Source organism: Rutilus rutilus, assembly GCF_951802725.1.
Source record: "Rutilus rutilus genome assembly, chromosome: 4".
NCBI lineage: Eukaryota > Metazoa > Chordata > Actinopteri > Cypriniformes > Leuciscidae > Rutilus > Rutilus rutilus.
The window spans coordinates 8029795-8043370 of NC_140212.1; the positions used below are offsets into that span (position 1 = coordinate 8029795).

The 13576-nt window shown below is 37.4% G+C and overlaps 2 protein-coding genes and 1 long non-coding RNA gene across 4 annotated transcripts in view; 1 reads left to right on the forward strand and 2 right to left on the reverse strand.

The window, feature by feature from the left end:
- Positions 1–6444, forward strand: part of stab2 (stabilin 2) — a 32727-nt gene extending 26283 nt beyond the window's left edge. Inside the window, exons 56-68 of the mRNA XM_084407161.1 lie at positions 40–189; positions 268–372; positions 490–597; positions 686–879; positions 984–1125; positions 2041–2174; positions 2275–2440; positions 2533–2639; positions 2885–3001; positions 3172–3321; positions 3413–3661; positions 3898–4002; positions 4296–6444. Coding sequence (XP_084263287.1) covers positions 40–189; positions 268–372; positions 490–597; positions 686–879; positions 984–1125; positions 2041–2174; positions 2275–2440; positions 2533–2639; positions 2885–3001; positions 3172–3321; positions 3413–3661; positions 3898–4002; positions 4296–4355 — 1787 coding nt within the window. The 3' untranslated portion in view covers positions 4356–6444. The remainder of the gene's footprint in view (positions 1–39; positions 190–267; positions 373–489; positions 598–685; positions 880–983; positions 1126–2040; positions 2175–2274; positions 2441–2532; positions 2640–2884; positions 3002–3171; positions 3322–3412; positions 3662–3897; positions 4003–4295) is intronic.
- LOC311289299 lies at positions 4947–8703 on the reverse strand. Its single transcript, XR_014627104.1, has 4 exons — positions 8423–8703; positions 7771–7956; positions 6701–6867; positions 4947–6486 (listed from the first exon to the last, which is right to left on the reverse strand). It is a non-coding gene; the product is annotated as an uncharacterized lncRNA (long non-coding RNA).
- A 2486-nt stretch (positions 8704–11189) lies between these two features.
- Positions 11190–13378, reverse strand: LOC311289303 (leukotriene A-4 hydrolase-like). 2 transcript variants are annotated; one of them, XM_084407166.1, is made up of 5 exons: positions 13303–13378; positions 12396–12498; positions 12214–12270; positions 11855–11937; positions 11190–11658 (listed from the first exon to the last, which is right to left on the reverse strand). In XM_084407166.1, exons 3-5 carry the CDS (start codon positions 12253–12255, stop codon positions 11532–11534), a joined length of 252 nt encoding a protein of 83 aa, XP_084263292.1. In that variant the 5' UTR covers positions 12256–12270; positions 12396–12498; positions 13303–13378; the 3' UTR covers positions 11190–11531. The 2 variants fall into 2 exon arrangements, with proteins under 2 accessions (XP_084263292.1, XP_084263291.1); XM_084407165.1 differs by having other exon boundaries at positions 13137–13311.
- Positions 13379–13576: the final 198 nt, after the last annotated feature.

Genomic DNA, 13576 nt, shown 5'->3' on the forward strand with positions numbered 1-13576 from the left:
GTTATTTTGCCAGTTGATGAGCATTATCCTGTTCTGTAGCATGTCCTGGGGGTCCAGGATCCCCTTGCAGTAACCATGGCAAGTGTGACGAGGATCATTTAGGCAATGGCACCTGCACTTGCGATGCTGGATTTATAGGTGTAGCCTGTGAACTTTGTGTGGATGGCCATTTTGGACCGGATTGCAAAGGTAAACTTTTTCAAAACAATTATATGTATATGTGTGTGTGTATGTATATATAGTTGGTTTATTTCCTCTTTTCCTTAGCCTGCAACTGCACAGAACATGGGTCATGTGATGAGGGTCCTAAAGGTACCGGTTCATGTTTTTGTGAAGAGGGCTGGACTGGTCCACAGTGTGAGAACAAATTAGGTACAGATCTTCTCATTACTCTTTTTGTTTTGGGGTTATTTAACAGACTACAGAAAGACAAGCATTACTTTATACTGGCAACTCCAGTTCACGCTGCATGTATTTCTGATGTTACAGCTGATGGTCCTGTTTGCAATCCGACTTGCCATGAGAAGGCCGTCTGCATGGAGAATAATACCTGTGTCTGTAAACCCTTCTATGAAGGAGATGGTATCACCTGTACAGGTACATACATGATGATCTCAATAGCAATAGTAATAGTGATGATAAAACAAGAGTAGAAACTGTCCACTAACTTCTATCTGTTCTGCAGCGGCCAATATGTGCAAGTACTGGAACGGCGGCTGTTCTAAGGATGCTAAGTGCAGTCAGAAGGGGGAGAAGGTCAGCTGCACGTGTTTCAAAGGTTACTCCGGCGATGGGTTTGTGTGCACACCCGTTGACCCCTGTGCGGATGGTGAAAATGGCGGATGTCACGAACACGCTACCTGCACCATGACCGGAGCTGTAAGCAGAACTTTCTCTTTCATTATAGCTCTTTAAACTGAATGTGGTCTTTATAAGTGGGGTTTACACATCCATAAGCATATGTAATGCGTGTTGGTCACCAGGGCAAGAGGAAATGTGAGTGTAAAGACAACTACATCGGCGATGGGATTGAATGCGAAGCAAAGCTGTTGCCAGTCAATCGTTGTCTACAAGATAACGGACAGTGCGAATCAAATGCTCAGTGCACGGACCTGCACTATGAGGGTGTGTATTCGGCATATAACAAGTTACTTTATTTGTCATTTAAAAAACTAAATTAAAAAAGTAATTCATTCATGTGATGGCAAAGCTTAATTTTAAGCATTATTGCTCCAGTCTTCAGTGTCACATGACCCCTTAGAAATCATTCTAATACGCTGATTTGGGAATAATATTATTGTTTTTGCTGCTTAATATTTTTGTGGAACCTGTGATACACTACCATTCAAAAGTTTGGGGTACATGTTTTTTTTTTTTTTTTTTTTTGAAATTAATACTTTTATTCACCTAGGACGCTTTAAATTGATCAAAAGTGACAGTAAAGATATTTATGATTTTACAAAAGATTTCTATTTCAAATAAATGCTGTTCTTTTGAACTTTCTATTAATCAAAGATCTTGAAAAAAATATTAAGCAGCAAAACTTTTCAACATTGATGATAATAATAATCATTATTAATAACTTATTAAATTTAATCAATCAATTAATTTATGTCTTTTAATTTATTCATTACCTGAAATTAAATGTAATAAATCTGAAAATAATAATAAAATGTAAAAATAGTCATTTTTAATAAAAGCTTTTTCAATACTGAATGAAATTTTTATAATCAACAATTCTCTCAACCTGTATACCATATTCTCGACCAAGAATACATGCAGTGATGTCTATCTATGAAATTAGCCTAAACAAAGTACCTTATGTTTGTGGAATAGACTTAACTGGGTGTGTAGACTTTTTCAAGCCACTGTATTTAGAAAAGAGTTATTTTGCCTGTTAAAGAACATTATCCTGTTCTCCAGCATGTCCTGGGGGCCCAGGATGCAGTAACCATGGCAAGTGTGATGATAATGCCTGTTGTCTAGGTAGGCAGCTCACTAGGTTTTGAAACAAAGTTAACGACTTTTTCCTTTGTTTAGATAAAACATTAGGGGTTTTCCATTATCGTCCCTCAAAGGGAATATACAAACTCAACTACACAATGGCGCAGGAGGCCTGCAAAGAGGCAGGAGGAACTATCGCTACCTACACACAGCTGTCATATGCCCAGCAGGTGCCGCTCCTAAAGTAACACAAACATTTTAGGCTGCTGTACATTAGGGCCCATTGTCTGAATGTTAACGTGTGTCTTTTCTCTTACGCTTGTCCTGCAGGCAGGTTATAACTTGTGCGCAGCAGGCTGGCTTGACAAAGCGAGGGTAGCGTATCCCATGAGCTTCTCTAACCCAAAATGTGGCTTTGGACATGTGGGTATTGTGGACTACGGCATTCGCAATAACCTGAGTGAGACGTGGGACACGTTCTGCTATAGAGTGAGAGGTAAAAGTCCTCATGGGATATTTGTGAAGCTGTTCTATCAGTGCATACAGGCAGGGACAAGCTTGGGTTTAGACTGATTGTGTGTGTTTCAGATGTGAAGTGTGAGTGTAAAACTGGCTACATTGGTGACGGATACTCCTGTACAGGAAACTTGCTGCAGGTTCTCTCAGCCAGACCAACCCTGTCTAACTTCATGTCTGTGAGTAGAGATTCAGCTATTGAGAGAATTACCGGCGATCGTTTTGACTCAACCCTCAGTATGTTTAAAAAAAATAAAAAAATAAGAAAAAATATTTGCTGTAATGGATTTACAATGGAAGTCGATGGGGCAAAGATTTCTCGAGGGTTGAAGCATGTTTTTTTTGTTAAAGCATAGAAATGATTTATTTATGGGCATAGTGAATCTTCTAGGGTGTAGCGATCTGACTGCTCTGTCTTTTTCAGCAAATCCTGAATTATTCAACTTCTGCATCAGGAAAAAAGTTTATGAATCGCCTAAGTAATATTACTGTCCAGTCCACTCTGTTTGTACCTGATAATGATGGCCTCTATACCAACCAGGTGACTCACACATCCACCAATTATACTTTTAATTTTTGTTGCCATTTGTTGTAAATTTAAAGTTAAATGTAAAATAAACTTTGTGCACAAAATGTAACGTAAATGTAAAAATGTCAACTCTAACATTTTCTGCCAACCCTCTTGGTTAATGTCCCTTATGTGTTCAACAGACTTTGAGCGGCAGAGACATAGAGCACCATCTACTGGATGGGAGGGCTTTGGTACTGCAGGCACTTATAAACATCACTCATGTCCGAACACGACTGGGACAAAGCCTGACCATCACCAGCGTCCCGGATCTCCAGAACCCTCAAGTAATGGTGAGGATATAAGTTACTTCATTACTTAATTTGAGTTATATGGACACACTCTCTTTGATCTGCTTGTCATCACTCTCTTTGCCTTCTTTAGACCTCCTCAGGATACATCAGTGACCGTTATGTCATAGACTCCGACATTTTTGCATCCAATGGAGTCATCCATGTTCTCCAGGGCCCATTAAAAGCACCTCCCCCTCCACCTCCATCCATCCACCCGGCTCATAAGGCTGGGATGGGCATCGGCGTCCTGGGGCTCATCATCCTCATCGTAGCAGCTGGATTTGTGGGATACAATTTCTACACACATAAAACAAAGCCATTCCAGTTCCACTACTTCAAGGTAATCCTTGTTTCTGCATCATGTTTGTGTTCACGTCTATATATTAGGGCTGTCAAAGTTCACTACTTATAGGAAAAACTAAATCGCAAGGTTTGACAAAATTATTCTTCTGAACATTATCCACACAAATTATTTTGTGTATTAGATTAATTGCGATTAAATATTTTAATTGATTGACAGCCCTATTACATGTGTGGTGTGTTTATATATAATTATTTGAATTTTTATAATGTTAGGAGGATGAAGGGGAAGAAGTGAACCCATCAGCATCCAGTTCAAACATCAGTAATCCTCTATATGACTCTGTACCTGCCACAAAAGAACAAACTCCGCAGTCAAACGTGAGTAAAGCAGCTTTTTACCCAAAAAAAAAAAAAAACAATGTTCCCCTAATGTTTCCCATATGGTTCCTGTGTTTTTGGGGACAATATAAGAGTGTTCAGGAAACGTTCTCTGTAGGTTAGAAAGTAGCAGGGAGTTTTTTTTTTTTTTTTTTGTAATATCCTAAATTTAACCTATACATAACTTTCTCTAATGGTTTTTAGGTTTTATTTTTATGATAAATCATATGATGTTATTTTTCATCATATTGATGTTCATTTAAAAAATGGATCTGTTTCATCTTTTGGAAAAGGGTGAAGACAAGCATCAAGTAATTTCCAGTGGATCCTATGACCTTCTCCAGGACAGCTGAAATCTCAAAGCCAAACATATGCTATGTCAGTGTTTCCCAACCTTTTTTCAGTCAAGACACCCTTTGAAAATTAAAAAAAAATGTGTGGCAGCCTACACTAGTGTTGTCACGATACTACTTTGATACTATACCTTGAAATGTATCAATTTGCAATACCACAGGGAAGAACTGCCGTATAGGCCTACTTTTAATATTATCCTTTTTTTTTTTTGTCCATCAAGTCTAGGAAATCATTCATTTCTTCTGAAGAGATCACTTTAGTTTACATGATGACATTTAATTAAGGCTTTTATTCATATATAAACATTGCTCAATTACCATTGCAAATCTCACCTAAATGTTTGCTCACTCAGTGTATTTGTGTTTTTATATTGGGATAATTTTGTCATAATTGCACAAGATAGCTTGTTTTTAATATATTTTATGTAATAATTTCACAGTTAATCTCCAAATTAATGTAGAAACAACAAAGACAGTATATTTCAAATAATTGTTTAATGGCATTAAATTTGTGCGCATTATTTGTTGTTATTAGAGACTTCTGATGATCCGAGATTGATGGTAATTTTTTTTTTTTTTTTTTTTTTTTACACATTTTAGCCATTTTTAAATGCTTGATGGAGTTTTTACCCCTGCTCTCGCCAGAAGGCAAATACCAAGGTAATTTGGTATTACCAGGCTAGCCAGAAGGCACCCCAGGTTGGGAAACGCTGTGCTATGTAATTATTTAAATCTCCAGCAACAAAAGCAGTCAGACATTCCTGGTGCACTTCTCTTTGAGAACACGAGGACACTGTGAGTCATGGGACAGTGAAGTGCTAACATAGATAATCAATCAATTCAGAAATCAATCTGAATCTACTGAGGTTGTGTATGCATGTTTACTTTTGGATGTGAGACAGGAATTGAATATGTAAATGTTTTGAACTTGTTTACTAGCAGTCTCTAAATTCTTTTGTACTACAGGCATTAATAATGTCCAACACACAATGTTTTAAATAAAAAAATTATTCACAAAAAATGTCTATGTACTATTTGAAAAAGTATTTTGGGGTTACAATCTTTGACACATGCTTAATATCCAAAGCACCTTAAAGTGCATGCACCTGAAAATCATTTTCTGTTAAATGCTAAGAACCTACATGCTTAGGAGATTGCCTGTGTGAAAAGTTTGCTCAGGTTGCACTCTTGACAAAAGTTGTACACTTTTACAATAAAAAAAAAAAAAAATCTCAAAAATCATTGCCTTTTGGAATATGAACCAGAAGCCTTGGAAGAAGGTAAGAGTATGCTTTAAGAATTGTGTAAAGATTGTCTGTTATACATGATTTGCAGTGTAATTAGTGTATGTTTACCTTTCCTTTTATGACAATGTCGACCTCTTTACTTGCGTTGCTCTCTTTTCTTTCTCAAAATGCTTTAAGAAAAAAAAATACAATTTATATTTTGGGACTGAGTTGAACACATCTACGTCGTCTTACCCCATCATTTGCGAGCTAATCTGGATAATTTACTGAAACTATGCTGTTAGCTGGGCGAGACGTTGACAAAATCATAATTTTGTCTTCACATACATGTATTTAAATCTCAGTCCTCTTACCTGACTGACCACCTTGGGTTTGTCGTTTAATTTAATGATGGTGATAAGATAATTGACCACAAGAGGGAGCTGACGACCACCTATTTGTTAATTGCCATAAATATTGTATAAAAAACATAAAATTGTTCCGCCCTCCTGTGGTGCTTTGTGTAAATTACACCGCTGCAAATCTTTTCTTCTGTCCTCTTTGTCCTTCTGTTAAAAACGTTCATAAACATGAAAGACCAGACTTCCTCGTTATTTCTTCCTTTCAGAAATCATTTTCTGCACCACATGAGCTTACGTGTGTGTATGAAGTAATTTAGGCTCAGGCTTTCTAAAAGATCTGTATCTGTGGGATTTAAACATGTTTCTGTTGTTGCTTCATGATCCAAAGTCTCAGATGTGATCTCGCCACTATATCCGACGAGATTAAAGTGCAGTTCTTCATCTGCTCCACTAGGCGGCAGAAGCGGGGTTCTCCTTCAGTCTGACACTTCTGCTGCTTGACAACATGACGCTTGATGACAAACACAACAACACTTGCAGATCCTGCAGATGAGAAGATGACAGCTCTTATAATGTCACTTTAACAGCTTATATTCCAGCTCAACTGCAGATAAAACCGACTCACAGACAGATAAAATGCAGGAACCGAGTATGACACGAGACTCACCTGTAAGTAGCTTTTCGTATAAAGTCAATTTCTCTTGTCAAATGACTTGCACGAACTACATAGCAAATCAATCGCTACTTGTAGCGTTACCTTTTTAGTCTCTGAATGAAACGTCCTCTGATAGTCACACTATGAAGTGTAATGAGAAGGACTCAGGTTTATTGCAGTGTTTTCTGGATTGATGTGAGAGTCAGCAGGAGTTGTGTGAAGCTCTGATGTTCTCCTGTTGATTCGTGCTTTTCTACTTCCTGTTATGACTGGGATATGGGAGTAAAACACAGCCTTTAAAATGGTATTTTAATTCAAAATGTCATAATACTACAGGCATGAAACAATGAAGTAAAGAACAGCGACTAGACACTTTTCTCTTGGTTTTCATTGTGCATAATTTCTGTAATCTTGTTCAGATGTTTTGTAAGTCTGGCATTCTTTGTATGAGGTGTTAGTTTTAGTTCAGTTCAGTGTTTTCTTCATTCTGTGGCCTGTAAGACAGTAATTGAACAAATACTATCATCAGAACTAAAACGAGACAATTGATACAGCATTAGGCTACTGATTTATAACATTTCATTTTAGACTATTTATAAATGCTGATTATTATATATATTTTTTATATACAGTGTTTAATGATGTCTGTTTATGCCATGACTCTACAGAATCAGTGATGTGTTGTGGAGCGTAAACGCAAATGCTAACGCAAACGCTAGTGCTACGGACACTGCAGACCACTGCCAAACCAGGCGATCGCAATCAATCATGCACACTTCTCAGAGGGAGGCCGAAAGTGCGAAAACCACCACATTCAAAACTAGCTTACCAGCAAACGCTAATCCTGACGCCCGCACTATGGACACCACAGACCACTGCCAAACCAAATCAAGCCCTGCACCAATTTTGACGAGTGCTGAAGTCACGTATAGTGATTTTAACAGCTATGGCGGCAAGAGCATAACATTGAACCCCTCAATGTCCTTTAGGACTGAGCATGTCTCAAGTTCGTTACCTCAAAACAGAGGCTTCAGAGATCCATCTCAACAACTTTGGCGGCAGATCAAGAATCATGTGTATACCTGAGCCAATCCACGGAGCCCGATCCAGAACCTTCTTCACGGTGAAAGAGGACAACTCGAGTTCGAACAGGATTGCAAAGGAAGACTTACCCAAGAGGAAAGCGTCGCTCTCGGAAGCACCCGTGAGCAAATCCAACGCTCATCCGCCCACTGAGGCTCCAAGACCCCTGTGTCACCCGAGTCCGCTGAGTCCCACCGGGTCACGGTCCCCGGAGATACACCCCAAATCCTAGCCAAGGCCATCCTTCCGTGCTCAAGGAATAATGGTCCAGTTTTCTGGGAGAGGAGCCACAGATGAGGCCAGGCATAATGGAATGCACTAAGCAAACTATGACTGCTGAGGGACTCATCTTAAACGCTCACATGATGCTGTGGCTCTGTGGTGTAGACAAGCATTTGAGAAGTTATAATTCAACCAGTGCTGGGTTGTAAGGAATTCTTACTGGAATTCTTATAAGATTACTTACAATATTTAGTCTGCTACTGAACTACTTTTATTGAACTAACTCGTCAAACAGGTAGATTTGAACAAGATAATCTTATACCATAGGCTATTGATGGAAAAACTCACAGAGAAAGGAAAATGTGTCCCATTACATTATGTTAGGGTTTCCCAAACCAGGGTTCGTGAAGGAATTTCAGGGAGTATCTAAGTTCATGAAAATTCTATAGTTTTTTTGCAATGGGGATTAATAATTTCGATTGCAACTGTATACACACACACAAACAATATTGGCATTACCTTGTTTGCAAGATGTCTAGTGTTCAAAAGGTCCAGCTTTATGACCATCTGTTGGACAGCAGCAAGTCTTTTTGATTGAGTTTAGAGGAAAAAGTCACAGCTAACACTTGTTTGGACTTGTTTTGTCTGCTTAGGAGTTTTGAATCCAAGAAGTTCAAGAATCCAATAAGTTCTGATATCTTTAACAAACTCAGCATTCACATTCATCTCACAGGTAATCGCTCAAGTTCTACATGTTGCTTTGGAAGCGCATGGCCTGGTTTCTGCCATCTTTGCTTCATTGTCACATGGGTTCAGAACATTGTTTTGAGCCAATCACCAGAGTCCCAATTGTCATGTGACTAATCATTCCATATTTGAACTCCTAAAACACTGTTAAGATTCCTATACATCTACTATAATGTCATATTTACTAACTAATTTTATTTCGAAAGATAAACAAACCAGGAGAACGGTCAAAATATCGTTGTCTTCGGTTGGTCAGTGGTAGCGGTACCATTGCTAAAGCGAAAGGTTGTCGGTTCTATTCCAGCTTGTTGTGGTTTTATACAATTTCAGACTCAGTTTCGAAAGATAAACGAACCAGGAGAACTGTTGTAATAGTGTTGTCTTCAGTGGCTCAATGGTAGCGGTACCATTGCTAAAGCAAAAGGTTGTCGGTTCTATTCCAGCTTGTTGTGGTTTTATACAATTTCAGACTCAGTTTCGAAAGATAAACGAACCAGGAGAACTGTTGCAATAGTGTTGTCTTCAGTGGCTCAATGGTAGCGGTACCATTGCTAAAGCAAAAGGTTGTCGGTTCTATTCCAGCTTGTTGTGGTTTTATACAATTTCAGACTCAGTTTTGAAAGATAAACGAACCAGGAGAACTGTTACAATAGTGTTGTCTTCAGTGGCTCAATGGTAGCGGTACCATTGCTAAAGCAAAAGGTTGTCGGTTCTATTCCAGCTTGTTGTTGCGGTTTTATACTCTGTTGTGATTTCAGACTCCGTTTCGAAAGATAAACGTACCAGGAGAACCAGCTGAACTGTGCAGGCGCTGGTGGCGCAGTGGTGGAGTCATGGTATCACCTTCCCAAGGTCCATGGTTCAAGCCCGGGTCAGGCGTCTGCACACCCAAAAAACCAAAGGGGGGGGTAGTGTGTGTGTGTCCCCCCCCGAGGTTTCGGAGTGCCTGTCGCTGCGGTTATGCTGTTTTGCGCTTATGATTTTGCTACGTTTAATAATATAATAAATGGAAAACCATAATTATTTAAAACCTTTTTTTTCTTTTTTCTTTCTTTCTTCTTCTTCTTCTTTCTTCTTCTCTTCTCGCCGCCTTCATGGACTTTTTTTTTCTTTTTTGGACCTGGACTTTGACTGTGACTTTTTTTTTCACTTTTGTTTTAGAAATTTAGTTTTTAAAAGTAACTAAGTTACTTTAAGTTACTAAGTTACTTTTTAACTAAGTAACTTTTTAACTAAGTTAAAGTAACTATTACTTAGTTACTTTTAAAAGTAACTGTTACTTTAAGTTACTAAGTTACTTTAAAAAGTAACTAAGTAATAGTTACTTTAACTTAGTTAAAAAGTTACTTTTTAAAAAGTAACTAAGTAACTTAAAGTAACTTAGTAACTTAAAGTAACAGTTACTTTTAAAAGTAAATAAGTAATAGTTACTTTTACTTATTACTTTTAAAAGTAACTAAGTTACTTAATAAGTAATAGTTACTTTAACTTAGTTAAAAAGTTACTTGGTTAGTTTTTAAAAAGTAACTAAGTAACTTTTAAAAGTAATAAGTAAAAGTAACTATTACTTAGTTACTTTTAAAAGTAACTGTTACTTTAAGTTACTAAGTTACTTTAAAAAGTAACTAAGTAATAGTTACTTTTACTTATTACTTTTAAAAGTAGTTTTAAAAGTAGTTTTAAAAGTAACTTAGTTAGTAACTTAGTGCTGTCTTTTTTTATTACTTTTAAAAGTAACTTAGTTACTTTTAAAAAATAAGTAAAAGTAACTATTACTTAGTTACTTTTAAAAGTAACTGTTACTTTAAGTTACTAAGTTACTTTAAAAAGTAACTAAGTAATAGTTACTTTAACTTAGTTAAAAAGTTACTTAGTTACTTAGTTACTTTTTAAAAAAAGTTAGTTTTAAAAAAAGTTAGTTTTAAAAAGGTTTTGTAAAGGTAACTTTAAAAAAAATGTTTTACTTATTTTAGCAACTATCTAAATCTAAAACCAAAGTAAAAGTAAAATTGAAAACAAAGTAAAAACTAAAAGTAAAAATGCAAATAAAAAGTGAAAGCAAAAGTACAAAATGAAAACATAATGAAAAAAAAAAAAAGTCCAAGTCCAAAAAAGAAAGATGAGGAAGAGAGAGAGAAGAAGAAAAAAAAGAAAGGTTTTAAAATATTTAAGGTTTCTATTTATTATATTATTAAACGTAGCAAAGATCCAGATCTTTATGCAAGAAATACCTCAGAGTTCTTCTTTCTAGCCTCTATTTATGATGTTCAGCAGGCAGTTTATATGATAATGTTGTGTTTTATATTCTCTCAATGTCGAGTTGTGGGTTCCCATCGTTTTCTTTTTGAAAAGCAAGTGATGGGAACCTAAATGGGTGGGGAAGGGACAGGGAGTGAACATTTTTATATACAATTAATTTTAGAGAGTCCCCTGAAGAACTGTCCAAAAAGGCCACTTTATGATTTGTTGAATTGTGCAACTTAAAGAAAAAGAAAAACATACGCATGTTGTTGAGCATGCAGTACACATGAAATACATCTGTTTATGTGCCATGCCATGCACCTTATTCTGTATCAAGACACAATTTTTATTGGACAATAGAGTAGAAACTTCTTGTACAGAGGAGTTTATTACAGAACATTACTTTTGACAAATCACATAAAGGGATATAGCAAGATATGCTGTTTTTTTAACTCCAAACTGCATGATACTGAAACTCTCCACATTTTTTGTTGTAAGCCCTGAGACCGAAACCTCCATCAAGACATTAAAAAGCCAAGCTTCGGCCAATGAGAAAAACGTTCTGCACATTAACCTGATATGCAGGTTTGCATCTGAGGACTAAGCTGAAGCACAGAAACACTGCCTGCACATAAGACGGTCAGAAAGCAGCATCGATTTTCAGATCCTTGGCCACGAGCATCGCTGTGACGGGGTGCATTGCTCCACGGTGCTCCTTAAAAGTCTTCACTGCCTTGCCGCTGTACTTGGAGAAGTTGTAAACTTCCCTAAAAAGGGAAAGAGAGAGAGAAAGGTCAGCAAGTGCGCTTTTGAAATGGTCTTGAAGAGCTCTCGACAGTTAAAAACAGAAGTTTAGTCAATGTTTTGTTGCTCATGTCAGCAAGGAAATCAACAACTGACCCTACTTATTGCTGTTGCTGTTTTTGGTCCAATCATGGACTTAGAACAAATGAATGAATTTACTTAAAGAGCGGGCAAGTGAATTTCATTCTGCCCTGTTCGGTAGCCATCTTCAGCGCCAGGGGAACAGCTTCCTCCCAATGAATCTGCAGGAGTCAGGTGATACAAGTCAGAGCTCTAAGTTGTTTGTGTTCATTATTTTTGTAATGTTATGTGCTTTGAGACAGGTAGTTTAGTAGTTTAACGCCATCTCTTGTGACGCTTTGCAGACTCTGCTCTGGCTTGTGCGTTCATGTGTTTGAGGAGGCGTGGCTTTGGAGACGCTCTGAAAGGAGGGTGGCATCTTATGCTTTCAAAGCTAGCTTGCTATTGCTAGCCTCTGGGAAGTTGCCTACCCTACCTTTAACAGGAGAAGGACTCACCTTCACCCATCTCTGGCACAGAGCAGTGCAGGCATCGACCATAGGGTGGTGTCATACCTGTGCACAAAGAGGTAAGAAGTCCACATTTTTTTGTGGACTTTCCAGAGACATAAATGATTTTTAACGATTTTTGGTATTGCTATCCATGAGGGGACATTTTGTCCTCACTACATAGGGAATACCTGAACCACACACACACACACATCCAAAAATGTGCTCTGGTGCTCATTGTGGTTTGATGGGGGGCATCCATGCATTCCAGTCCACTTTATTCAAGATGTCCACCTGACAAAGAGAAAAATAGAGACATACAGCACAAAAAAGAAGATTGTATTAATAGAACATAAGAGATGGCATGAACATTAATAAAAAAAAAAAAAAATAAAAAAAAAGGGAATCACAATTTTAGTTGTTATAGCAGTGATTAGTTTGTAGATTACATATAATGTATGTCAACTGTCATTTTGATACAGGCTTTAATCAAGTATATTTATTTAATCAAATAACCAATAAATGCATGAAGAGTGATCAATCCCTCTGACCAGGACAGCCACGGTTTAACCTGTGTTTAAAAAAAAGTCACATTTGTCTTTCTATAGATCAGTTAGGCTGACTTAACCCCCGAACATCCAAGTGGTGAATATATTCCCCTGCTCACTGTCGCCCTCCTCCATCCATAATAAGCCAGAGCTTCAGATAGAGACATGAACCGGTCAGTATCAGATAACCAGTTACAAGATTTAACAGGAGGAGACACCTTTAAAAAAACATTAGCATTATGTTATGATAATATGTGTCATTTTATGTCATTTAACAGTCATTTTGATGCACATTCATTTACATAAATAAACAAATTCACATCTACTTTGCCCAACTAAAAGAGTTTTGGAAGATCTTTAGTCCTGTGTTTTCTCTGTGTTTACCTTTGAGCGTGTGCTTTTGAGTTCAACACAACAGTTTTACCCTATCAGTTGAGAGCTGATCTGGTTCATCTGCTGAAACTCATAGACCCGTGTTTCTCTGCTGGTCGAAGCCCTGACAAACCGATACATTTGTTGTAAAATACATTAAATTAAATATCCCTCTCACCTTTGACTGGCCGCCGTGTTCGTCGACTCGTTTCATTTATTAATGTTGATACACTTGTTGACCACAAGAGGGAGCCTTTGGTAATTTGCCTTACACACATTTAACCCAAATAAGTGAGGACTTTTGCTTGAATATGAACATGTTAAAGTATGTATGACTTTTTAGCTATATATATATAGCCATTGACCAAATTCGAAACAACTTTGAAACTGCTGGCATTATAATTCTAACACGATTTGTGTGGCAGAAACTGAGGCGCAGTTTTCCCCCGCTC